General features: G+C 37.9%; 1 protein-coding gene across 1 annotated transcript in view; it reads right to left on the reverse strand.

Moving 5' to 3' along the window:
* UTP20 (UTP20 small subunit processome component) overlaps positions 1–25,105 on the reverse strand; it is a 94,999-nt gene that overhangs the window by 41,320 nt on the left and 28,574 nt on the right. The window contains exons 20-27 of the mRNA XM_082419281.1: positions 24,639–24,718; positions 24,151–24,394; positions 14,652–14,837; positions 11,177–11,267; positions 10,012–10,097; positions 9,304–9,429; positions 5,045–5,211; positions 3,165–3,373 (exon numbers count right to left, since the gene is read on the reverse strand). Coding sequence (XP_082275407.1) covers positions 3,165–3,373; positions 5,045–5,211; positions 9,304–9,429; positions 10,012–10,097; positions 11,177–11,267; positions 14,652–14,837; positions 24,151–24,394; positions 24,639–24,718 — 1,189 coding nt within the window. The remainder of the gene's footprint in view (positions 1–3,164; positions 3,374–5,044; positions 5,212–9,303; positions 9,430–10,011; positions 10,098–11,176; positions 11,268–14,651; positions 14,838–24,150; positions 24,395–24,638; positions 24,719–25,105) is intronic.

The raw sequence follows: 25,105 nt of genomic DNA on the forward strand, positions 1-25,105 counted from the left end.
CAGAAAGTCAGAGGACTTACAGAGGGTTTATACAACCTGTAACATTTCATGACTTAACACAGCCACGTATAGATAGTCACTATCCCTCACTATAAGGTAAAAACTAAAATTCTCACACAATTCTCCCTATGGCCCTGAAGCTCTCATGTAACATAGACAAAAAAACTTCTAAGACCCCTTTTCAGCTTCCACTCCTGGCCCTACGCAGCCTCTTTCCACCAAGCAAGGTGATATTTTTGAAACATCAAACTGACCTTATCATTACCTTGCTTTCAAACCTCTCAGAGGTTTCCGAGTACACTTCAGAGTAAATCCAGCTCCTCGTCATAGCCTACGAGGCTCTACCCACCTCTTGACCTCATCTTACATATCCTGCTCCTTGTGCTCTAGCCACCTCAGCCTTCTGTCTCTTCTCAGGATGTGTCAAGAATGTTCCACCTCAGGACTCTGTACTACTAGTTATTTTCTCTGCCTGAAATGTTCTTCCAGTGGCTGGGGAGGTGTAAGCTCAAATATCACCTCTTTAGAGATGGCCCTGAACACCCTAGTAAAAGCAGCACCCAACCACCTCCAGATGGGTCACTTCCTACCACATTCCCTCATTTTATTTTAAATTCTTTACATCTTCATGTTTTTCCCTAACATGCTCATGCTTTCCTCTACTTTTGTGAATGTATGGAGTGTATTTCTAACAGCTGTTTTAATGTCCTTGTCTGATTCTATCACCTGTGTCATTTCTGGGTCTGCTTCTATCCATTGGTTTTTCTCTTCATGATGGGCAAAATCTTCCTCTTTCTTTGCATACCTGGTAATACCTGACTGGATGTCACTGTGAATTCTAGTTTCATTTAAATCATCTAAAAGTTTCTGAACAGGGATGCAGTTAATTTATTAGGAAAAGGTTTGATCTTCTTAAGCTTTGTTAGGTGGTGTCATAGCAGCCTTTATGCTTGGGCTAATCTGGCTCCACTACTGAGGCAATCCCCTTCCAAGGACTCTCCCTGATGCCCCAGGTCTCATGAGGTTTCTGCTCTGGCTGTTGGGAACACAAGCTGTTCCCAGCCCTGTGTTAGTCAGAGGACTGTTCTGCCTTCTCCTTTCGCGTGGTTTTACTGCTTCTAGTCAAGATGGAGTGACAGGGACCAGATTTTATCCTCGCCTCTCAAGACACTAAAAAGCTGAACAGAATATATGAAACAACGATTTCTGGACACTGGACAGCAGGCAACAGAGGACAGTAATCCCTGAGAGAGGGGAAACAGATGAGACGAGTCCTACACATTCCCCGGCTTCCTGCCTGCGGAGTTTCAGGCCTTGGTGTGGGAAGGAAGAGCCCAGGGAGAATCCAACAATCTTCTTAAAATGAGGAGACAGTTGTGCGACTTGGGGAGGCCAAGGTGGCTAGAAGTCACAGGGCAGAGTACTGGAGAAGAGACAGCGACACAGAGAAGGATTTTAAGAGATCTGCAGAGGAGCCTCCTGAGTTTATTTTTCTCTTAGAACTTACCATCTGGCATTATTCTGATTATTTTTGTATTTATCTATAATCTTCTCCCCAAGATACGGAGTCCTTACCATCTCGTTCTCCACCTACAACAATGCCTGGTAGATAGTAGGTGTGAAATAAGTATTTACTGTATAATTAAATGGACAGGAACTTTTGTTTGCTGCTTCACCCCGATGCTTAGTACAGTGCCTGACAAACAGTAGGGGTTCAATTAACATTTGTTGAAGGAATGAATGAAAGAAAGATGAAAATAAAATAGTGCCTACCAAAATGGAAGGTATATTCTAAATCTGTAGATCTTGTTAACCAGAGAATATTATTTCATTACTAAAGCAGATTTATATCCATGCATAGCCTGAAAAAGCAGTGTAAAACTTTGGCTGTCAATTTTTAGTTATGACTGTATTTGAGAGGCAGTTCATCAGGCATATCCCTAAAACAAATGAAATGAATTTTAGCCAAATTAAAACTGTGCCTATTTGTCATGAATTGAGAATCGACGGCAGACATCTGAGTCTGGGTTTTCACTTCAAGTCCCATTTTCTCCAAGAAGCCTTCAGTCAGTCCATAAAAACATTAAGTTTTCCTAAACTCCAATGAGTATACTTATATCCACATACGTGTTTCAACAAAACATAAATATATTGTCTTGAATATAATTCAGAAAACATTTCCTAAGCACCAACTCACGAAGCCTCCTGGCAGTTAGCTAGCTGACTTGTCTTGCCCGATCTTGCTACTTACCTTTATTTAAAACATTGCACTTACAATAGGCAAGCATTTACCTTTAAAAGAGGTCTGGGAAACTCTGTCTCAAAATAACAAGGACAGTGCTAACAGTATTCTATTCATTCTCCAACCACTTTGAATTAAATGAGAGTTAGAAGATGTCCTACACTTTTAGGTTCCTGAAATTAAGATCTAAGAAACATCAGCTCAACTACCTCGGACTTTGTTCTGAGACGTATACAGAACTAACTCCCTCCCTACCGTTTCACCTCCTTTTTAAATAGACGCTTGCTATAATCTGCATTTTCTAGCTATTCATAAATATTTATAACAGTGAAGATTCCCATTATAGGGAAGGCCATTTTAAAGAGATGCTTGGGCTTCCCTGATGGTGCAGAGGTTAAGGATCCGCCTGCCAATGCAGGGGACATGGGTTCGAGCCCTGGTCTGGGAAGATACCACATGTCGCAGAACTAAGCCTGTGTACCACAACTACTGAGCCTGCACTCTAGAGCTCGTGAGCCACAACTACTGAGCCTGTACTCTAGAGCCCACAAGTCACAACTACTGAGCCCACACGCCGCAACTACTGAAGCCTGCGCATCTAGAGCCCGTGCTCCGCAACAAGAGAAACCACTGCAATGAGAAGCCCACGCACTGCAATGAAGAGTAGCCCCCTCTCGCCGCAACTGGAGAAAGCCTGCGTGCAGCAATGAGGACCCAATGCAGCCAAAAATAAATAAATAAATAAATAAAATTTAAAAAAAGAAAGAAAGGAAAATACTTAAAAAATAAATAAATAAAGAGATACTTTACATAAGAAAGAATTAACCTAGAAGGATGTTAGATATTCAGGCCCCAACCAATTTCCCAAGTAAGACACAGACTTTTACCGGAGAAGAAAGCGTGTAAAGTGAATCTCTCTCACCTTTTCTCGTTGATCAAGGATGTGGGATACAGCTGCGGTCATGCAGAGCAGTATCTGCAAAATCTTTGGTAAGTATGCACTGATCAGATGACTAATGTTCTTTAATACTATCTCAAGGCTATTTAAGATACCGTGCTGACGACCCAAAGGGAGAACTTTAGACAAATCCAAATCGTCTACTGCTTGAATGACAGCAGAATGGCATTCTCCTAGTGAAACAGAGAGAAGCAGAGATAGCATGTGAAGGGAAATATTAGTTTGTTACTATTTATAATTATAGCTTCCTTTCACTTTCCCTCAATAATACAGCATTTTCTACTGTTATAATGATTTACAGATGATAATGTACTTCACTTGTATTTTTTCTCCTTTTGATTCTTACCCAACATTCAATGAGCTAGATGTGGTAGCTTTTACTACTATCATTTTATAGATGAGGAAACTGGGTAGTAAAGGAAAGTAAGAAACTTGTGACAGAACTAAGCCTCTAAGCCCAATTCTCACCCTATTTATACTATTCCTCAAAACCTAAGGACTTCCATTTTATTCCATCTAGCAACTTTCCACACATTTTCTCCCTCTCAACTTTCATGGACTCTGCTATCTTCAGCAGTTTCAAGGAAAATGTCTTGTTACATTATAAGCTCCTTTAAGGCTGAGAATCAAGTGTTTTATTTCTCTTGCAGCCCCTGATAAATAAATAAAACAATGGTCCTTTATAAACAGGTACCATACTGGTTTCATAATTTACTTAAAAGACTTGAATTGTTATTGCTTGAGCTTTACTTCAAACCAACTGGTATGAGATCATGAGCTTACTGATTCATACACCAAAACAGTCTATCCATAAGGGTATCATTAATAGCTACCCTCTTACAATAGAGGCTATTACACTGAACAAAAACTCTTCTATTCATTACAGCCAACTTCCTTCACAGGACTATATTATACTGAATGAAAACCTTTTAACAGCTATATCTATTATCCTCTCCCCTCCCCCACCCCCCAAGGGGGGAAAAAAAAAGCAACACATTACCCTATAAATAAATATCTATGCTTGCCCAAAACAAAGCAATTTTAAGACTGGAGCAGAGGTACTGTAGTCGGGAAGATCTGTGTTCAAATACCAGGTTCACCATGGGCAAAACACTTACCTCTCTAAGCCTCAGTTTCCTTATGTATAAAATGGGGACTATCAAGTACTGAAACCTAATGTGGCTGTTTTAACAGTCAACTGAGTTGTACGTAAAGGGCCTGTCATAATGTCTGGCATGAAGTAGGAACTCAGTAAATGTTAGCCATTATTATTACTATTAATTACTAACATTGCATACTGGAGAACATACCACAGGGCAACACAGCTCACTGTATACACTTACTAATCCACTTTGTTTAGACCATGAGGTTGAGAGCAGAGATTATAAATACTCATTTTTCTATATTCAACGGAGTGTCTGGGGTGCAGGAGGTATTCAACAAATCATTACGCAATAGTTGAACGATTCAGTGAATGAATACGTGCCAAGACAATTAAGATTAATTTTGCAGCATGCTTTAAGTTTCTAAGGAGAAACTTATTCATCATATATGGATAAGTATCATTTTTCAAGTGGCCTAAATGTACAATAACAACAAAAAATACACATTTTCTAATCAGGGGCTTATTAGCACAGGGGTGACGATAATCCCCAGGATCATCTGTCAGCTCCACCTAATTCAATCAAAGTTTAAAATAAACTGCATGTCAGCAAAAAGACCACCTTCGAGATTAGGAAGAGTGACCCCCTTAGAAAGATGCCCAAGAGCGTGGGAAACAGCCTGAGACAGCAGAGGTCTGAGCAGACAACATGCATGCAGAGCGGCAGCTAGTTGATAGCTACCATTCTTGAAGTGCTTCACAGGCTCAAACAGCAGGTCTAAGAATATCTGGATCTCTTCAGGCTGGGTCCCAGCGAGGAACCTCAGAATGATGGACATGCGGGTGCCAGAAGCAGATTTCCCCTGAGTTTTACTCCCAGTCTTATTCTTCATTCGGCCATACAAAATTCTAAAAAGTCCAAAGAATGTTATTTGTTTGCACATTCATCCTAAAACATTATTTATCTGCACATTAACCCTAAAACACAGTTGTTTCGTTTTCCTAAAAGGCTAGAATAGTAACTCAACAGATTTAAATGGATACATTCTAAAACAAGGAAGAATGAAAATAAAAATTAGATATTTAATATGGAAATTTTAAAACAACAACAACAAACACAAGGCTAAGGGAAGCAGGAAGAAGGAAATAACAAAGACAATGGCCAGAAGGTGGTTCTTTGGAAGAGAAAAAAAAGCAATAAAATAGGCAAGCCAGAGGTAAGTCTAATCAAGGAAAAATGAAAACAAGAATATATAGATTAAAAGGAAGTAAAATAAGAGCATAACTATAAGTAAAATAAGGAAACTGGAAAGATTTCAATTAAATGGGTAATTTTCTGGAAAAAACACACATATAAATAAGCAAAAGGAACTTAAGAAACCCTGAATAAATGAGTAAACTTGGAGCTCACATAGTTTTACAGATGAATTTTTAAAACTTTCAAGGAAAAACAATCCCCGTGATATAGTTTCACAGCAGAGAGAAAGAAGGAAACAGTCCTTTTTCATTTATGAAGGTGGTATAGTTGTGATATCAAGATGGATTAAGGAAGAGAAATAAACTACATACCAATATTGCCTAAAAACAAAAAACACAACATTTCTAGCAAATCAAAACCACAATGAGGTATCACCTCACACCTGTCAGAATGGCTATCATCAAAGAGTCTACAAATAATGAAATCTGGAGAGGGTGTAGAGAAAAGGGAACCTTCCTACACTGTTGGTAGGAATGTAGATTGGTGCAGCCACTATGGAGAACAGTATGGAGGTTCCTTAAAAACTAAAAATAGAGCTAACTTATGATCCAGCAATCCTACTCCTGGGCATATATCCGGAGAAAACTCTAATTTTTCTGAAAAGACACATGCACCCCAATGTTGATAGCAGCACTATTTACAGTAGCCAAGGCATGGAAGCAACCTAAGTGTCCAGCGACAGATGACTGGTTTAAGAAGATGTGGTGTGTGTGTGTGTGTGTGTGTGTGTGTATATAAACATATATATATATATATATATATATATATATATATATATATATATATATATAGTGTGTGTGTGTGTGTATACACACACACACACACACACACACACACACACACATATATATATATATTACTCAGCCATAAAAAAGAATGAAATAATGCCACTGGCAGCAACACGGATGGACCTAGAGATTATCATACCAAGTGAAGTAAGTCAGACAAAGACAAATATTATATGATATCACTTGTATGTGGAATCTAAAAAATAATACAAATGAATCTACATACAAAACAAACAGACTCACAGGCATAGAAAACAAACTTATGATTACCAAAGGGGAAAGGGAGGGGGAGGGGGATAAATTAGGAGTGTGGTATTAACAGATAGAAACTACTATACATAAAATAGATAAGCAACAAGGATTTACTGTATAGCACAGGAGACTATATAACTGAATCACTTTGCTGTACATCTGAAACTAATACAATATTATAAATACTTCAGTAATAATAAATAAATAAATAACTGGGGGAAAAAACCCCATGACATTTCTGAAAACAGTACCCAGTGCTGCATTAAAACGATATTAAAGCTGAATAAGGATTATCCCAGGAATGCAAGAAAGAATCATTAGTAAAATCTATTAGATTAATACAGATCAATAGCTCATAGAAAAAAGTTAATATGATCATTTTAATACATGGTTAATAGTCATTCTAATAAAATTCAACATCCATTTAGCAGAAATACTAAATAACATAGTAATAAAAGCTACTTTCTTAGCATGATAGAACTACTGACTTAACATTCAAATTTTAAAGACAATTGTTTTCAAACTCTTCAATATTAGGATCCCTTTTCAATCTTAAAAATTATTGAAGAGCTTTTGTATATGTGAGTTTTATCTATTGATATTTATCATAGCACAGGTTAAAACAAGTTAGCAAAAGTAACATTTCTAATAAAAATTAGTTATATATTCCAAACCCATCCCTCCGAAAATTAGTGAGACTAGAGGCATTGTTTTACTTTTTATTTTCCTCCAAATTTCTTTATTGCCTGGCTTACTAGGAGATAAATGAATTCTCATATCTGCTTCCGCATTCAATCTGTTGCAATATATTATGGTTGACGAAAATCCAGCCTTACACAGATATGTAGTTGGAGAAGGGAAAAATATTTTATAAACTTTCAGATAATTCTTTTCCGATAACTGTGGATATTCCACTTTGATACTACACCAAACCTCAACAGGGAGCAGTTTCTTAAAGGCTGGTTGCAAGGTGGAATCTGAAACTGTATCAGTGAACTTTGTGAACTCTGTTACATTAAAATCCATCTGTCTATCTTGTACTTTGAACAGATCTTTACCCATGAATGATCCTGTAACATGCATCAGTTACTTGGAAAACATGAAAAAAATTCCATGGGAACAAGTGAGCAGCAGAAGTGTCTTATGCATACCTCCCACTTTTGCATATAGAATAATAAAAAGACAAGTACTCAAGGCTCAAGATTCATCTAAGGGCATTGAATGAAACCAGCTTTTTATTTTATTTTTTTAAAACTCCAGGTCTGTGGCAATGAAGAATGGCTAGCACAGCTGGGAGCCACTGTCCTGATTCCTGCTAAGGCACCCAGAGTTTTACGCATCATTGCTTTTGCCTAGTGAGCACAAATGTTAGCACAATGGAAAAGGTAATGTCTTAGTAGTATTATGAAAAAAGTTTTAACCTCCTGGACCTCCTGAGAACATCTCTGGGACAGCCCCCACCAAGAAGGAGCAGACCACACTTTAAGAACGACTGCTCTAGAAACATTACTGTTAAAGCCAGTAGCAAGACAAGGATAACCACAACCACTACTACCGCAGTTAATTCTTCTGGCTCTGTAAGGAATACGTAAATTAAAAAACAGAAAAAGAGGGATTTATATCATAAAAGAGAACACAAAATTCATTTGACCACTATTTACTAAGAGCCATGGAGTTTGCCTTCTAGCAGGGGAGATACACAATAAGAAAAGAGGCTATGCTGGATGACTAAGTATTGTGAAGAAAGGTTGTGGAATGGGCTCTGAGTGGGGTGGTAAATGGAAGAGATGTTGTGAGAGAGGTGGGTCTGGCCTATGTCATACCAGGCCCTTAAAGGCATAGTAAGGATTCCCTTTGCTACTCTCAGTAAAATGGGATCTCAAAGGGTTTTGAAACAGGGGACTAACAACCTGACCGATGACTGTTATTCACTATTATTTTTTTTTTGTTTGTTTTTAAAGAAATTCCTTTATTTTAATTTATTATTTATTTATTTATTTATTTATTTATTTATGGCTGTGTTGGGTCTTCGTTTCTGTGCGAGGGCTTTCTCTAGTTGCGGCAAGTGGGGGCCACTCTTCATTGCGGTGCGCGGGCCTCTCACTATTGTGGCCTCTCTTCTTGCGGAGCACAGGCTCCAGACGCGCAGGCTCAGTAGCTGTGGTGCATGGGCCCAGTTGCTCCGCAGCATGTGGGATCTTCCCAGACCAGGGCTCGAACCCGTGTCCCCTGCACTGGCAGGCAGATTCTCAACCACTGCGCCACCAGGGAAGCCCTCACTATTATTTTTTGACCCAGAAAATCCAATGAAAACTATGAAAACTAGTAATAAAGTTTTGTAACGTGGATGGTTAAATAACACAAATCAATAATTTTTATATCTCATAATTAGTTACATACCAAACGAATGAATTATTTATACTATTTCTCAATAGCAAACCTTAGAGAAATATTGGATTTAATTTTAACAGTATTATTAAAATAACACCATGGCAAGATCCTTCCTCATGTTAGGGACAAAATATTTAAAATAAGTCTCTATAACAATTTGACTTCCCCAAAAGACCAATTTTAAAAGTAAATAATTAAATAAAATTCAAAATGAAACATTCCATTACAATTGCTGAAAGAATCATAATACGATACTCACAATTGTTTTTGTGACGAACTTTTAAAAAATCAATTTTGAAAGTGTATAAATACCTCATCAGAATGGGAAACAGATCTGCTCGGTGGGCTGCTTTCACTACTGTATTATCTTCAGAAATGCTAAAATGCACTATCTCTTCCTTAAAGCTTCTGTCTTCAAGCAATCTTTTTAAGTTTTCCCTTTAAAAACAGAATTCAGCACAAATCATCACTTAATCAATAATACTTTTTAAAAAAATATAATTAATAGAGTACTATACATATATAAATGAAATAGGTATTAAGAATAGTTTATGCTGTAGTTGACATCCATAAAGGAAAGTCTTCACACAAATACCTTCCAAAATGGCAAGTTTTCAAATTTTAAAAGGTAAAAGGGATTATAAGGAGTTAGTCAATAATTCAGCTGTTTAAAAAAGCATAATATGAAAGCTTTCTTCAGTTCTTAGAGTGTGATTATGATGACTCCCTAAGTAACCACCAAGATTTTATGACATTGTATAAGCAAGAAGAAATGATATAACCCCCTCAACACATACTTTTCAATTAATATACTCTCTCCTACCTTATTATCTATGGAGAAGCACTCTTAACAAACAAATATACTTCCAGTTTTCATTTCTTACCTGAAAATAGCATTATGATCACCTTAGAAAAGAGGGAAATTTCCTAGGCCTTTATAAAATTACTTTATAAGAAGATGTCTGGTAGAAAGATTAAAAATCAGCCCCCCAAATATCTCTTTAGCTTCAAATAACTTACCTGTAAGGGAGGATATGTGGATGTTTATATGTCATTATGCAATCCAGTGTTATTTTTTGCACCATTTGATCTTGGTGTAGCAACAACTAGGAATGATATTTTATAGAATAAATTAATGAAGTCAGATATACACATACCATGGGATCATAATTTACTAGTACTAATTTGCTCAACTAAAATTCTTAGAATCTAAATTCTTAGACGTGGGTTAAGGATGATTCCTGATAATAGCTTTATATTTTCCTGGAGGTAAAGGAAGATGAACAGAATATATGCAAAGAACAAAACAGAAACACAACTCTGACACCTGCCTCCCACATGCCAGATTCTCAGGTCTATCTGTCTTTTGGCCAAGGGCAATTCCCTACATGAATCTAGGTTTACACCAACTGGGCTGGTCCTGTGATGAGACAGAGCTCTTCTAATACCGTGAAGGTAACAGCAGTCAGGAAGATGCCAGGAAAGAAGACCTGGCTCTGAAGCCTCTCTGATCAGTCAGTTCAGAATTTTGTTTCCTGTGGACAACTGAGAGTTTTGAGCTCTGGTTCTATAAACAAGTTATATCTGAATTACGGGCAAAACAAGGACAAATTCTGATGAAATAATATGTTTCATTTAAAAAACATCCAAATGAAAAGAGAAAATCTCGTTTCCCCAGATGGTTTAGAATGACACCCAATGCTTACTCTGCTTCTGACGTTAATTTTTTTCTGCAACGTTTTTTGGAATTCAAGGTCCTATATTGTGATTTCCATGGACTATTATTCTATCTTTTTTCATTCAGTCGAAAAGATCCTGAAACCCTGGTGCTCCATAAGGCTAACTTGCCTAGCAGTGAAAAGTAGCAGCTCTCTCGGCACAAACCCTCGCTCCCTTCTAAAAACGAATTCTCACGAGACAACTAACGCTTTGTTATACTCACTGTTAATACAGCCGATCAATGTTTAGTCACCCCAAATTTCTTTAAAAATCCGTTAAATTAGTACTGTCTAAAACTGTTTCTCAAGATACAGAAAATATCGGTTAATTAAAAAAAAATTAGACTTAAAGTGTAGATATGGGCCCTATTCCAACAATTATTGAAAACCTAAAAGTTATTTTGGCAAAGAAAAAGGGAGAGAAAAGTTCACAAGTAACTGTAGTGGCAAGAATTTATTTTACTTACCTGAAGATACAGCTCATATAATTTGGATTCCAGATATAAGGCTCGTGGATTCAAAAACTTAGAGAAAACTTGCAAATGAGCAATTAACTGCCTAAAAAACAAACAAAAAAACCCCGAGAAAAACAGAAAAAACAGAATTAAAGAACAGACATTATTTTCTTGAGATGATAGTACCCACTAATTTTAGTCTCTGACAGGTACTCTGAACACCTTGACTATAGTTTCACTGTTAATTACACAGACAAGTTTTAATTATTTGCATTTAGGAAATCATTCTCCAGGAATTCCAAATCTCAGGCCTCCCCTGAAATCTAGGCTCCCCACCCCAGAAAATCATTCAGGATGTCCTCAGAATGGTTTAAATTAAACCAAATGTAGAAAGAAAGTAATCAAAATGGTAATACATTCCAAAATTGAACACAGATAATTCTTGGAATGATTCCTTATCTAGTTCCTATGCAGTAGACAGGAAAGTGGAAAAATATACACTTCCTCACTTTTATATAACATAAAAACTGATGTCAGGCAACAGAGGTCCAAGTTTGGGTAACCGTGGCTCTTGCTTACCAAGAAGGAGGAAGAAAGAGCAATGTTCTGTGGTAAAAGTTAAATCTGAAGATGGGGTTGCCTCAAACAAACCACATCATCTACCAGGACAGAATGAGAAGAGCGCTTCTCCTGCATTTACATGCTCAACTTTCTAATCCATAGACTCTACAAGGCTTTAAAAATACTTGAGAAAAAACTGTTTTCTCTCTGTGTATAATTTATAAGATGTATTAGAACTTAAAAAAAAAACCTGAATGAATAAATTATTACGATTTGGAGAGATTTCATTTGCCTATCTCAAAAGCATAAGCAGGGAGAAGCGAAGAGAGGTGGAAACCAAGCTGCATGTGTGGTTCTGCCATTCCGAGCTGCTGACTTCGGGGAAAGTCACTGAATGTCTCAGAGTCTCAGGTTCCTCATCTCGACAAAGACAAGACCTCCCAGATTTTCTGCGAGGATTGAATGAAAGACCACAAGTTGTGGTGCTTCAGCTCCCAAGGGTTTAGCAAACAATGCATTTCTCTGTTTTAGGCAAAAGAAAGCAAAACTGTGAAAGCCCTACTAGTTAATATAGAGAAAAATGGCTGGAAATTATGACCTCTTTAAGATATTGTAGAGAAACAGGGGTAAGGGAAGCACTATTATTTATATTTAGCTTAAATGCCTGTGATGATTAGACTTATGTGTCAACCTAAGTTACAGTACCCAGTTATGTAACAAAACACTAATCTAGGTGTTGCAATGAAAATATTTTGTACATGTTGTTAACATCTACAACGAGTGGACTTTAAATAAAGGAGATTACCCTCAATAATGTGGATGGGCCTCCTCCAATCAATTGAAAGCTATAAGAGCAAAAACTGATGTTTCTTAGAAAAGGAATTCTGCCGTAAGAATGTCACACAGAAATCCTGCCCTACGAACTTCACATTCAAGACTACAAGCATCAAATCCTGCCTGAGTTTCCAACCTGCTATCTGCCCAACAAATTCTGGACTTGCTGGCTCCTATAATCACGTGAGCCAATTCCTTAAAACAAATCTCTCCACACATACCCCCTCCCCATATATATCTCCATTCTACTGGTTCTGTTTCTCTGGAAAGCTCTGACTGATACAATGTCTCTGTAATTACTTATCACTGAGCCTTTGCAGTTTTACAAATAAATTGTTGAAATCTTCTGTTGAAACATACACTCCTTCCCTCAACATTTATTATTTTTTATGTGCCATGTAGCCTTCAGGAGACAAAGAGAACAGGAGCTAATTTTCATGTTCTCATTAAATACTTGCCAGGGAGGAAGGTGTCCCATGGATTATAAAATTGGGCTATGAATATACTGAGATGGCCCCAAGAGTGTGATTATCCATTTACTTACATTTTCAATGATGGGGAATGCTAGCAACAATGTTTTCTAGGTTTGGCTACAGGGGCCAGGAAAATTAATTGAGACATGGAACTTATCTTTAAAGAGTTTTTAATTTACATGGATGATTTATGAGAGAATTAGTACCCAAGGCAAGGAGCAGCACCTGATTACAGGTATGAAGAGCTGTTATCAAAGTCTGAAGGTGGGTAAGATAACTTCTAGTTTAAAAGCCAGGAAGCGCTTCAGTGAAGAAGTAGAATGAGAACTGTGCCTTGAAGTATGACTAGAATTTCACTTGGCAGCGATGAGGCAAGGGGACTGCAGAAAGAAGGACATAGCAAAGGTCCAGGGGTGAGAATGGAAGAGGTATGAATGCATGAAGAGCTTATTCGTTTATTCAACAAATAAACACAAGGACAAACCTTTGGATAGCTGTTATGCTGAAGGATACAAAGACGAAAACAGCAATCTCTGTCTTAGAGGAAGTAGTAGGGGATAGAATGCTCAGAGTTGTGAGAAAGTAGGAGCAGAGAAGGAACTATGGTTCCATGAAGCTTAGCCATGATCTTAGTATATAAACTCCTGTGCTTTGTACACTATTTCCATTAGCTGGCAAGTCCTTCTGTGCTTGAAAAACTTTTGTCTTTCACCTTCAAAGGTGCCCTCCCCTTTGTGATAGAATTGTCATTTTTTTTTTACTGTGCTCCTGTAACTCCTTTAAAAATACTTCTGTTAAAATATTTCATCAGGCATTAGACTGAGCTTCGAGCTCTGCAGAAGCTAGGTACCATTCATCTCTGTTGCCCAACACTTGGCAAAAGGACCTCGATACAGTTGCTGAATGATGAGCTAACAAATGGCTCATGGGAAAGACTCAACAAATGTGCGTATCAGATTGAGATGTAAAGTGTTAAAATAACACAGCAGCGCCAATATGGTGGATCTCTGACACCCCAATTCAGACGATATTCAAGTAAGCTGGAGTACCTTCTGAAAGCAGAGTCACTTCTTTTTTCTAACGTTTCTAACAATTTAGGTAAATGAATAATCCAGAGAGTCAGAAAGAGAATGTAACAGCATGGAAAAAAAGAAAGCCAAAAGTAATCAGGAAAAGAAGTCAAAAGGCAAAGTTAAGAGTGCTGATGCGCTTATTTATAAGGGAAAAGATGTTCCATTCTGTGTTGCCCCAGCACACAAACATAATGTCCCAATGCTATGAAAGTGAACGACAAAGGTCAAGGGCATTTAACTGCTCCAGGCCCCAGTGCTCTCATCTATAAAAAGGTGCTACAATCAGATGACTCCAAAGTCCCCAAACTCTAACATTCTGTGGCTAAACAAGAAAAAATAAATAATAAGCAAGAGAAGAAAAAACTCAGAACACTGGCAGTTTTCTTCAGGTTGTAAAAGAAAATCTCAGGAAGATTCAGCACTTTGGTAAATAATTATCTGAGTAATTCATCTTGTCCCAGACTATTTCACAGGAGGTCACAAGAGGTCTCTTCCCGCTCCTCCTGGATCCGTGGATCTGTAATCTTTCAGCAACACTGAACTTACTTGGCCGCAGCTCTTCTTGTCTTTTTCTTTTGTGAGGGTTCATCTTGGGGCGCCAGCTCTTCCCCCAACTCTTCATCCTCTCCGGCAACAGGTTCCTCTTCTATTTCCTCTGCCCCCAGCCCTCTACCTTTTCTTCGCAGATCCTGGGTTGGTGCAACTTGCAGATCTGCTGGGTAATACTCATTGCTACAGTGGAAAGAGAGTGATATGAAACAGATGAAGCTAAATATCCTAAATGTTTATGACAGATGTATGTCCCCAGTTCACAGACTCACACACAGAAGAGACATCAGAGGCACCTTAGTCAAGCATCTTCTACAACATTTAAACTCAGCCCCTCTTAAGTACCTAATTTGACAAGTCAATCACTAACTGCAGAAGACAGCCACTTCATTGTTACACTGTTGAAAATACGTGAAATGTCTACTTTGGACTAAGCTGATATCAGCCTCCCTGTCTCTGGAACCACAACTTGGGGAGGAGGGCATAGGGGTAGATTATATTAAAGTATAGTATTCAGCCCTCCAGTTATGACCTGGTAAGACAGGTGGGACTATCAATTCATTGCTTTTGAGGGAAGTCACAACATGACACAGACTCAGACTAAACGTCCAGGCAATGAAAATCAGTAAGGCTTTATGCTTTGGCTCCTCTAAACTAAGTTTGTGCAGTTGGTATTCACATTTGTTCTTACTGAATTCCATCCTTTTAATTTTGGTCCATTGTTGTAGGTAACTAATGTTATCTTAAAGGCTATCATTCAGTGCTTTAGTTTTGTGTCACTTTGGTTCATTCATCCAACAATTATTACTTTGTTGTCTGTTTTGTGCATGAAAGTGGGCTACAGATATAAGGAAACTGATCAGACAGACTTTAAAGTCCTCACTCAAAAATACACTGATAGGGACTTCCTTGGTGGCACAGAGGTTAAGAATCCGCCTGCCAATGCAGGGGACACGGGTTCGAACCCTGGTCCGGGAAGATCCCACATGCCGCGGAGCAACTAAGCCCGTGCGCCACAACTACTGAGCCTGCACTCTAGAGCTCGTGAGCCACAACTACTGAGCTGTCGTGCTACAACTACTGAACCCCACGTGCCTAGAGCCCATGCTCCACAACGAGAAGCCACCGCAATGAGAAGCCCGTGCACCACAACAAAGAGCCCCCACTCGCCACAACTAAAGTCCATGTGCAGCAACGAAGACCCAACACAGCCAAAAATAAATAAATAAATAAATTAAAAAATACACTGATACAATACATATTTGAGGATAGCATCCTACCAGCACACCTGGAAGAAATACACTATAGGTTAATACACAACACTATACCTAGAGGGCTGAGACACTACCATACTCAATGCTGTACTCTTAGCTAGCAGGATCTTACCCTTAATAAATAAAAAATAAATGAATAAATGAAATGAGCAAAGTTGTCCTTTACAACTGCACCATTATCCATTTAAAAAAGTGTGTACTATACTCTCAGCCCTCAATTAACCACATGACATGTTAACCTTTACCTCCATGCACAGCATGTTCACTCATTCACTTATTACATAATTCATACAAAGCACTTATAAGAGTGTTTAACACACAGCAAGTACTCACTAAATGCCACCTATCACTGAGATACTGTTGCTATTGTTAGTCATTCATTTCTGCTTCTGGTTTGGTTCTTCTCAGAGAATGTTTACAAGGGATTCACAATTAGTCCTAATATCAAGTTATTTGAAACATATTTAGAAGTATAAATTTATAAACCCCCAAATTAAAAGCCCATAATATATTTCAAAGTCAGAATTAAAGGTGACCTTTGGGTTTTTCATTAGTTTGGATCATTTACAAAAGTATTAGTTCTAGGTAATCAGTGCCAATTAATCTTCAACATTTTTAAAAAATTGTGTCTTTTCAGTCTTTAAGTTTTCTTAAACTCAGAGACTCACTTCCTGTTACAGGCTCCTCTCTCCATCCCCACCTCACAGCACCTTGTGCTAGTAGAGGAAGGTCTTTACAGTAGGTTAAGGAGTAATTTATTTCTTTGGGGAAAAACTTGAAAAATTAACATGATAGGAACTTCATATCCTACTAACACCGTTAATACCAGCTTGCATACGTACAGCCCCTTGCAATTCACAAAACAACTGATAAACACTACATGATCTTCAAAACAAGGCAAGGAAGCTGAACGTCACTGCTCTTGTTTAGACATAAAGCCCAAAGGGTTATGTGAAAAAGAGAAAATCATTACTCTTCCACCACCATATCTACCGACCTGTGTGCATCTTTGCTTGTAACCTTTCCCAGAATGAATTATCCATGCAAACCTCTTCACTTATGCACGGAATCCTGTCTCCTACTGCCTATTCAAAGGCAGGGCTCTCGCGATTTTATCCCCTCTCTTGCATTACCCATTTCCCGCCCTTCTGCATCATTCATGCCAGCATCGCCTACACACAGGCCGTTTAAGCTCAACGTCAACCCAGACAACAACGACTCCCCTCCTGCTCCCACACCTCCTTCCACCTATGTCTGCTTCCTTTTTTCAAGAACTGCCCATACTTGCTGTTTCCATTTTTCTTCTCCATTTTCTCTTAAGCCATTTTAATCAAAATTTCATCCCTATCAGGTCAACCAAAACAACTCTTATTAAGGTGACTTCCAAAGCCAATGGTCAATTCTTTTTTTTTTTAATCTATCGTGACAAGTGAGGTTTATTCCAACGATACAAGAGAGGTTTACCTTTCTAAAGTCAATCAGTATAGTTAATTACATTAAGAGAATAAAGAAGAAAAAAGCATACAATTAACTTATTAGATAGAGGAAAATAATTTGAAAATTTTCTCACAAATTAATGATAACCATTTTTTTTATACAGCAGGTTCTTATTAGTCATCAATTTTATACACATCAGTGTACACATGTCAGTCCCAATCGCCCAATTCATCACACCACCACCACCCCCCCACCCCGCGGCTTTCCCCCCTTGGTGTCCATACGTTTGTTCTCTACATCTGTGTCTCAATATCTGCCCTGCAAACCGGTTCATCTGTACCATTTTTCTAGGTTCCACATATATGCGTTAATATACAATATTTGTTTTTCTCTTTCTGACTTACTTCACTCTGGATGACAGTCTCTAGATCCATCCACGTCTCAAAAATGACCCAATATCATTCCTTTTTATGGCTGAGTAATATTCCTTTGCATATATGTACAACCTCTTCTTTATCCATTCGTCTGTTGATGGGCATTTAGGTTGCTTCCATGACCTGGCTTCCATGACCTGGCTATTGTAAATAGTGCTGCAATGAACATTGGGGTGCATGTGCCTTTTTGAATTGTGGTTTTCTCTGGGTATATGCCCAGTAGTGGGACTGCTGAATCATATCGTAATTCTATTTTTAGTTTTTTAAGGAACCTACATACTGTTCTCCATAGTGGCTGTATCAGTTTACATTCCCACCAACAGTGCAAGAGGGTTCCCTTTTCTCCACACCCTCTCCAGCATCTGGTGTTTGTAGATTTTCTGATGATGCCCATTCTAACTGGTGTGAGGTGATACCTCATTGTAGTTTTGATTTGCATTTCTCTAATACTTAGTGATGTTGAGCAGCTTTTCATGTGCTTCTTGGCCATCTGTATGTCTTCTTTGGAGAAATGTCTATTTAGGTCTTCTGCCCATTTTTGGATTGGTTTGTTTGTTTTTTTAATATTGAGCTGCATGAGCTGTTTATATATTTTGGAGATTAATCCTTTGTCCATTGATTCGTTTGCAAATATTTTCTCCCATTCTGAGGGTTGTCTTTTCGTCTTGTTTACGGTTTCCTTTGCTGTGCAAAAGCTTTGAAGTTTCATTAGGTCCCATTTGTTTATTTTTGTTTTTATTTCCATTACTCTAAGAGGTGGATCAAAAAAGATCTTGCTGTGATTTATGTCAAACAGTGTTCTTCCTATGTTTTCCTCTAAGGGTTTTATAGTGTCTGGTCTTACATTTAGCTCTCTAATCCATTTTGAGTTTATTTTTGTGTATGGTGTTAGGGAGTGTTCTATTTTCATTCTTTTACATGTAGCTGTCCAGTTTTCCCAGCACTGCTTATTGAAAAGACTGTCTCTTCTCCATTGTATATCCTTGCCTCCTTTGTCATAGGTTAGTTGACCATAGGTGCGTGGGTTTACCTTTGGGCTTTCTATCTTGTTCCATTGATCTATGTTTCTGTTTTTGTGCCAGTACCATATTGTCTTGGTTACTGTAGCTTTGTAGTATAGTCTGAAGTTAGGGAGTCTGATTCCTACAGCTCCGTTTTTTTCCCTCAGGACTGCTTTGGCTATTCGGGGTCTTTTGTGTCTCCATACAAATTTTAAGATTTTTTTGTTCTAGTTCCGTAAAAAAGGCCACTGGTAATTTGATAAGGATTGCATTGAATCTGTAGATTGCTTTGGGTAGTATAGTCATTTTCACAATATTGATTCTTCCAATCTAAGAACATGGTATATCTCTCCATCTGTTGGTATCATCTTTAATTTCTTTCATCAGTGTCTTATAGTTTTCTGCCTACAGGTCTTTTGTCTCCCTAGGTAGGTTTATTCCGAGGTATTTTATTCTTTTTGTTGCAGTGGTAAATGGGAGTGTTTCCTTAATTTCTCTTTCAGATTTTTCATCATTAGTGTATAGGAATGCAAGAGATTTCTGTGCATTAATTTTGTATCATGCAACTTTATCAAATTCATTGATTAGCTCTAGTAGTTTTCTGGTGGCATCTTTAGGATTCTCTATGTATAGTATGTCATCTGCAAACAGTGACAGTTTTACTTCTTCTTTTCCAATTTGTATTCCTTTTATTTCTTTTCCTTCTCTGATTGCTGAGGCTAGGACTTCCAAAACTATGTTGAATAATAGCGGTGAGAGTGGACATCCTTGTCTTGTTCCTGATCTTAGAGGAAATGCTTTCAGCTTTTCACCATTGAGAATAATGTTTGCTGTGGGTTTGTCGTATATGGCCTTTATTATGTTGAGGTAGGTTCCCTCTATGCCCACTTTCTGGAGAGTTTTTATCATAACTGGGTGTTGAATTTTGTCAAAAGCTTTTTCTGCATCTATTGAGATGATCATATGGTTTTTATTCTTCAATTTGTTAATATGGTGTATCACACTGATTGATTTGCGTATACTGAAGAATCCTTGAATCCTTGGGATAAATCCCACTTGATCATGGTGTATGATCCTTTTAATGTGTTGTTGGATTCTGTTGGCTAGTATTTTGTTGAGGATTTTTGCATCTGTTCATCAGTGATATTGGTCTGTAATTTCCTTTTTTGTAGTATCTTTGTCTGGTTTTGGTATCAGGGTGATGGTGGCCTCATAGAATGAGTTTGGGAGTGTTACTGCCTCTGCAATATTTTGGAAGAGTTTGAGAAGGATGGGTGTTAGCTCTTCTCTAAATGTTTCATAGAATTCCCCTGTGAAGCCATCTGTCCTGGACTTTTGTTTGTTGGACGATTTTTAATCACAATTTCAATTTCATTACTTGTGATTGTTCTGTTCATATTTTCTATTTCTTCCTGGTTCAGTCTTGGAAGGTTATACCTTTCTATGAACTTGTCCATTTCTTCCAGGTTGTCCATTTTATTGGCATAGAGCTGCTTGTAGTAGTCTCTTAGGATGCTTTGTATTTCTGTGGTGTCTGTTGTAACTTCTCCTTTTTCATTTCTAATTTTATTGATTTGAGTCCTCTCTCTCTTTTTCTTGATGAGTCTGGCTAATGGTTTATCAATTTTGTTTATCTTCTCAGAGAACCAGCTTTTAGTTTTATTGATCTTTGCTATTGTTTTCTTTGCTTCTACTTCATTTATTTCTGCTCTGATCTTTATGATTTCTTTCCTTCTGCTAACTTTGGGTTTTGTTTGTTCTTCTTTCTCTAGTTCCTTTAGGTGTAAGGTTAGATTATTTATTTGAGATTTTTCTTGTTTCTTGAGGTAGGCTTGTATAGCTATAAACTTCCCTCTTAGAACTGCTTTTGCCGCAACCCATAGGTTTTGGATTATTGTGTTTTCATTGTCATTTGTCTTTAGGTATTTTTTGATTTTCTCTTTGATTTCTACAGTGATCTCTTGGTTATTTAGTAACGTAGTGTTTAGCCTCCATGCATTTGTGTTTTTTATGTTTTTTACCCTGTAATTCATTTCTAATCTCATAACGTTGTGGTCAGAAAAGATGCTTGATATGATTTCTATTTTCTTAAATTCACTGAGGCTTGATTTGTGACCCAAGATGTAATCTATCCTGGAGAATGTTCCGTGCGCACTTGAGAAGAAAGTGTAATCTGCTGTTTTTGGATGGAATGTCCTATAAATATCAATTAAATCTATCTGGTCTATTGTGTCATTTAAAGCTTCTGTTTCCTTATTTATTTTCATTTTGGATGATCTGTCCACTGGTGTAAGTGAGGTGTTAAAGTCCCCCACTATTATTGTGTTACTGTCGATTTCCTCTTTTACAGCTGTTAGCAGTTGCCTTATGTATTGAGGTGCTCCTATGTTGGGTGCATATATATTTATAATTGTTCTATCTTCTTCTTGGATTGATCCCTTGATCATTATGTAGTGTCCTTCCTTGTCTCTTGTAACATTCTTTATTTTAAGGTCTATTTTATCTGATATGAGTATAGCTACTCCAGCTTTCTTTTGATTTCCATTTGCATGGAATATCTTTTTCCATCCCCTCACTTTCAGTCTGTATGTATCCCTAGGTCTGAAGTGAGTCTCTTGTAGACAGCATATATATGGGTCTTGTTTTTGTATCCATTCAGCAAGCCCGTGTCTGTTGGTTGGAGCATTTAATCCATTCACGTTTAAGGTAATTATCGATATGTATGTTCCTATGACCATTTTCTGAATTGCTTTGGGTTTGTTTTTGTAGGTCCTTTTCTTCTGTTGTGTTTCCCACTTAGAGAAGTTCCTTTAGCATTTGTTGTAGAGCTGGTTTGGTGGTGCTGGTTTAGCTTTTGCTTGTCTGTAAAGCTTTTGATTTCTCCATCCAATCTAAATGAGATCCTTGCCGGGTAGAGTAATCTTGGCTGTAGGTTCTTCTCTTTCATCACTTTAAGTATATCATGCCACCCCCTTCTGGCTTGTAAAGTTTCTGCTGAGAAATCAGCTGTTAACCTTATAGCAGTTCCCTTGTATGTTATTTGTTGTTTTTCCCTTGCTGCTTTCAATAATTTTTCTTTGTCTTTAATTTTTGTCAATTTGATTACTGTGTGTCTCGGCGTGTTTCTCCTTGGGTTTATACTGTATGGGACTCGCCACGCTTCCTGGACTTCATATTTCCTTTCCCATGTTAGGGAAGTTTTTGACTATAATCTCTTCAAATATTTTCTCGGGTCCTTTCTCTCTCTCTTCTCCTTCTGGGACCCCTATAATGCAAATGTTGTTGTGTTTAATGTTGTCTCAGAGGTCTCTTAGGCTGTCTTCATTTCTTTTCATTCTTTTTTCTTTATTCTGTTCTGCAGCAGTGAATTCCACCCTTCTATCTTCCAGGTCACTTATCCATTCTTCTGCCTCAGTTATTCTGCTATTGATTCCTTGTAGTGCAGTTTTCATTTCAGTTATTGTATTGCTCATCTCTGTTTGTTTGTTCTTTAATTCTTCTAGGTCTTTGTTAAACATTTCTTGCATCTTCTCTATCTTTGCCTCCATTCTTTTTCCAAGGTCCTGGATCATCTTCACTATTATTATTCTGAATTCTTTTTCTAGAAGGTTGCCTATCTCCACTTCATTTAGTTGTTTTTCTGGGGTTTTATCTTGTTCCTTCATCTGGTACATAGTCCTCTGCCTTTTCATCTTGTCTATCTTTCTGTGTCGCTCAATTCTTATTCTTCATCTGACTGATGTCTCAGACACATTTGATTCCACTGATTACTCCCTCCTTGAAATACTTCCTTCAAGGGATATTAAGTGGTCTTGGTTCTTCTATCACTCTTTCCTGGCCTCCTTGGCTGATTCCTTATCTTCCAACCTCTGAATATTGCTGTCAGTCCTTGGCAGTTTTCCCTCTCTACATTTACACCCCCAGGTGTGATTTCATTCCCTGTCTCATAATTTTAAAAACCATCCATATACTGATGAGTCTCAAATTTACTATCTTTAAACCAAACCTTTCCCCTGAACTTTAAACTATATTCAACTGCCTACTTGAGGTCTCTGCTTAGATGTCTATTCAGTATCCCAAACTTAACATGTGTTTAAAAAATGAACTCTTGATCTTCCTCACAAGTCAGCAAACTTCTGCATTTTTGCCAATCTCAGTAAATGGTAACTCTTTTCTTCCAGTTGCTCAGGCCAAAACCTTACAGACATCTTTGATTCCTCCCCTTCCTCCTTTGTGCACCCCCCAAACCCCCATCCCACGAGTGATCTGTTGGCAAGTCCCACAGGCTAATCTAGTTGCAATTCTTCAAAAATATATCTTTTTGAATTGAAATCCTTCACAAGGTGTCCAGGATTCAACTACCTCTCATCATCTACACTATTCCCGCCTTGGTCACCATCACTCCTTGCCCGGATTTTTGCAATCTCCTCCCAACGCTACTCTGCAGTCCCTCTGCTCTCACCACTGCCATCCCACAGTCCATTCTCAACATGGCAGCCAGAAAAATCCTCAAGAAAACTTAAGTCGTGTCATCCTTCTGCTTAAACCTCCCAATGGTTTTCCATTTCACTGACAGTAAAAACCAAAGTCCTTACTATCACTTAAAGGCCCTACACATATTCAGTCTCCTGTTAATTTTTTGCCCTTGCCTCCAACAACTTTCTTCCTGGATCACCCTGCTGTAGCCACGAGACTCCCTAGCTGTTCCTTGAACAAGCCTGGCAGGCTGTGGTCTGTAGCCTGCCTAACCTAACCCTACAGCATTTTCCCATGTAATGAAATGATTCCAGAGAACATAACTTTTATTGATTGACTAGTACTGTTCTATATACCGCATCCCTTATCTTTAGAGTTTTAAAGTAATCTGACTCTCACACAGCATACCTAGTCAAAATAAAACAGTGCTCCAGAAAGTTCTTGTTATTCTTTGAGAGCACATTCCTCGGCATCATGGGGAACAGTCAAGAGGTTCAAAACAGAGTGGCTGAGGCTGAGTTACTGGAAAGTACTTTTAAGCCCCAGGCAGGCAAGAAAACAACCAACAATAGGGCAAGAAATAACAAGGCCACTGTACACTGATCTAACTCAGTACGGCCTTTCTTACTTTGCAACCTGCAATTTTTTATTAACATCATTTGTGGGCTGGTTAAATTTTGATTCATGTAAGATTAAGTGGTAAACAAAAGTAGTTTAGTTGTTATCTGATGGAGCCAGTGCTTTAGAGAGGTGCCAATGATTTGAAAAGATGACAGATATAAGAAAAGAACTCAGCCGATCTGGGAATTTAATACTTTGCACCTTCTCTTCCTCACACCCTACGAGAGACATATTCCTAGGCAAGAACACTTACTTGATAAATCTCAAGAAAAGCGGGGAAAGCTCCCTGGACCGTGGCTCTACCCTTTCTGGGAATTTTGCCAGAGCTCGCCAGAGCAAAAACCGAAAATTGGTATGGTCCAGTCTTTCCTGAAGGTCGGTTTTCAATGCAAACTGCTCATGATAAAGAGTTCCAACGTTTCCTTCCTGAGTCTGCTCCCAACTTGCATCTCCAGTGGACCTCTCCTCATCTCTTGTGTCATTTTGCAGTTCTTTCTCTGAAAGAAAAAAGGTCATCATAACCACTAGAGAAATGTTAACATCTACCCTATGTGTTTCTGCCAATAACGGCATTGCTTTCTCCAGTAATACAAGCAAAAGATAACAGTATCCAAAGGTTATCAAAGATAATACATTTCTCATTTCTGTTTCCCAATTTCATGTGTAATTAAGCAATAGAAATTAAATAGTTAAAACAACCATTTCCCCCCGCAGCCCCCTCTTTCATATCCCTTTACATACCAGCATGTGTAGCTGCTTTTTCTAGATGTTCATAGTAGACTTTCCAAAATTGCTTATTTTCCATTTCGTGTGCATGAGAACTAAGAGTAAAGATCATAAAACAAAACATGTGGTATGGACCTTATTTTGAGATATCTCATACAAAAAAAAAGTGAAAGGGTATAACTAAAATACTAATTAAGTTATCCCTGAATGTGGGGTCATAAACAACTTTTGTATTTTATTTTTCAAAATGCCTGTTCTGCTAAGGTCTAATATTTAGGGTTTTGAGAGGCCACACATAATATATTTCCAATCTGACAAAAATCCAGAGTAGCCCCTCTGAAGACAAATGCCTGCAGAAGGACAGATTTCTATAAATGAGGCACAACATATGTATTTTTTATGTGATTATGAAGGTCCTTTTTAGAGCTAAAGGATTTTGGATACTAGACAGCAAGGGTTTTAAATTTTTAAATTAAATTTTT

This window comes from Balaenoptera physalus (genome assembly GCF_965194825.1).
Source record: "Balaenoptera physalus genome assembly, chromosome: 13".
NCBI classification, from domain to species: domain Eukaryota; kingdom Metazoa; phylum Chordata; class Mammalia; order Artiodactyla; family Balaenopteridae; genus Balaenoptera; species Balaenoptera physalus.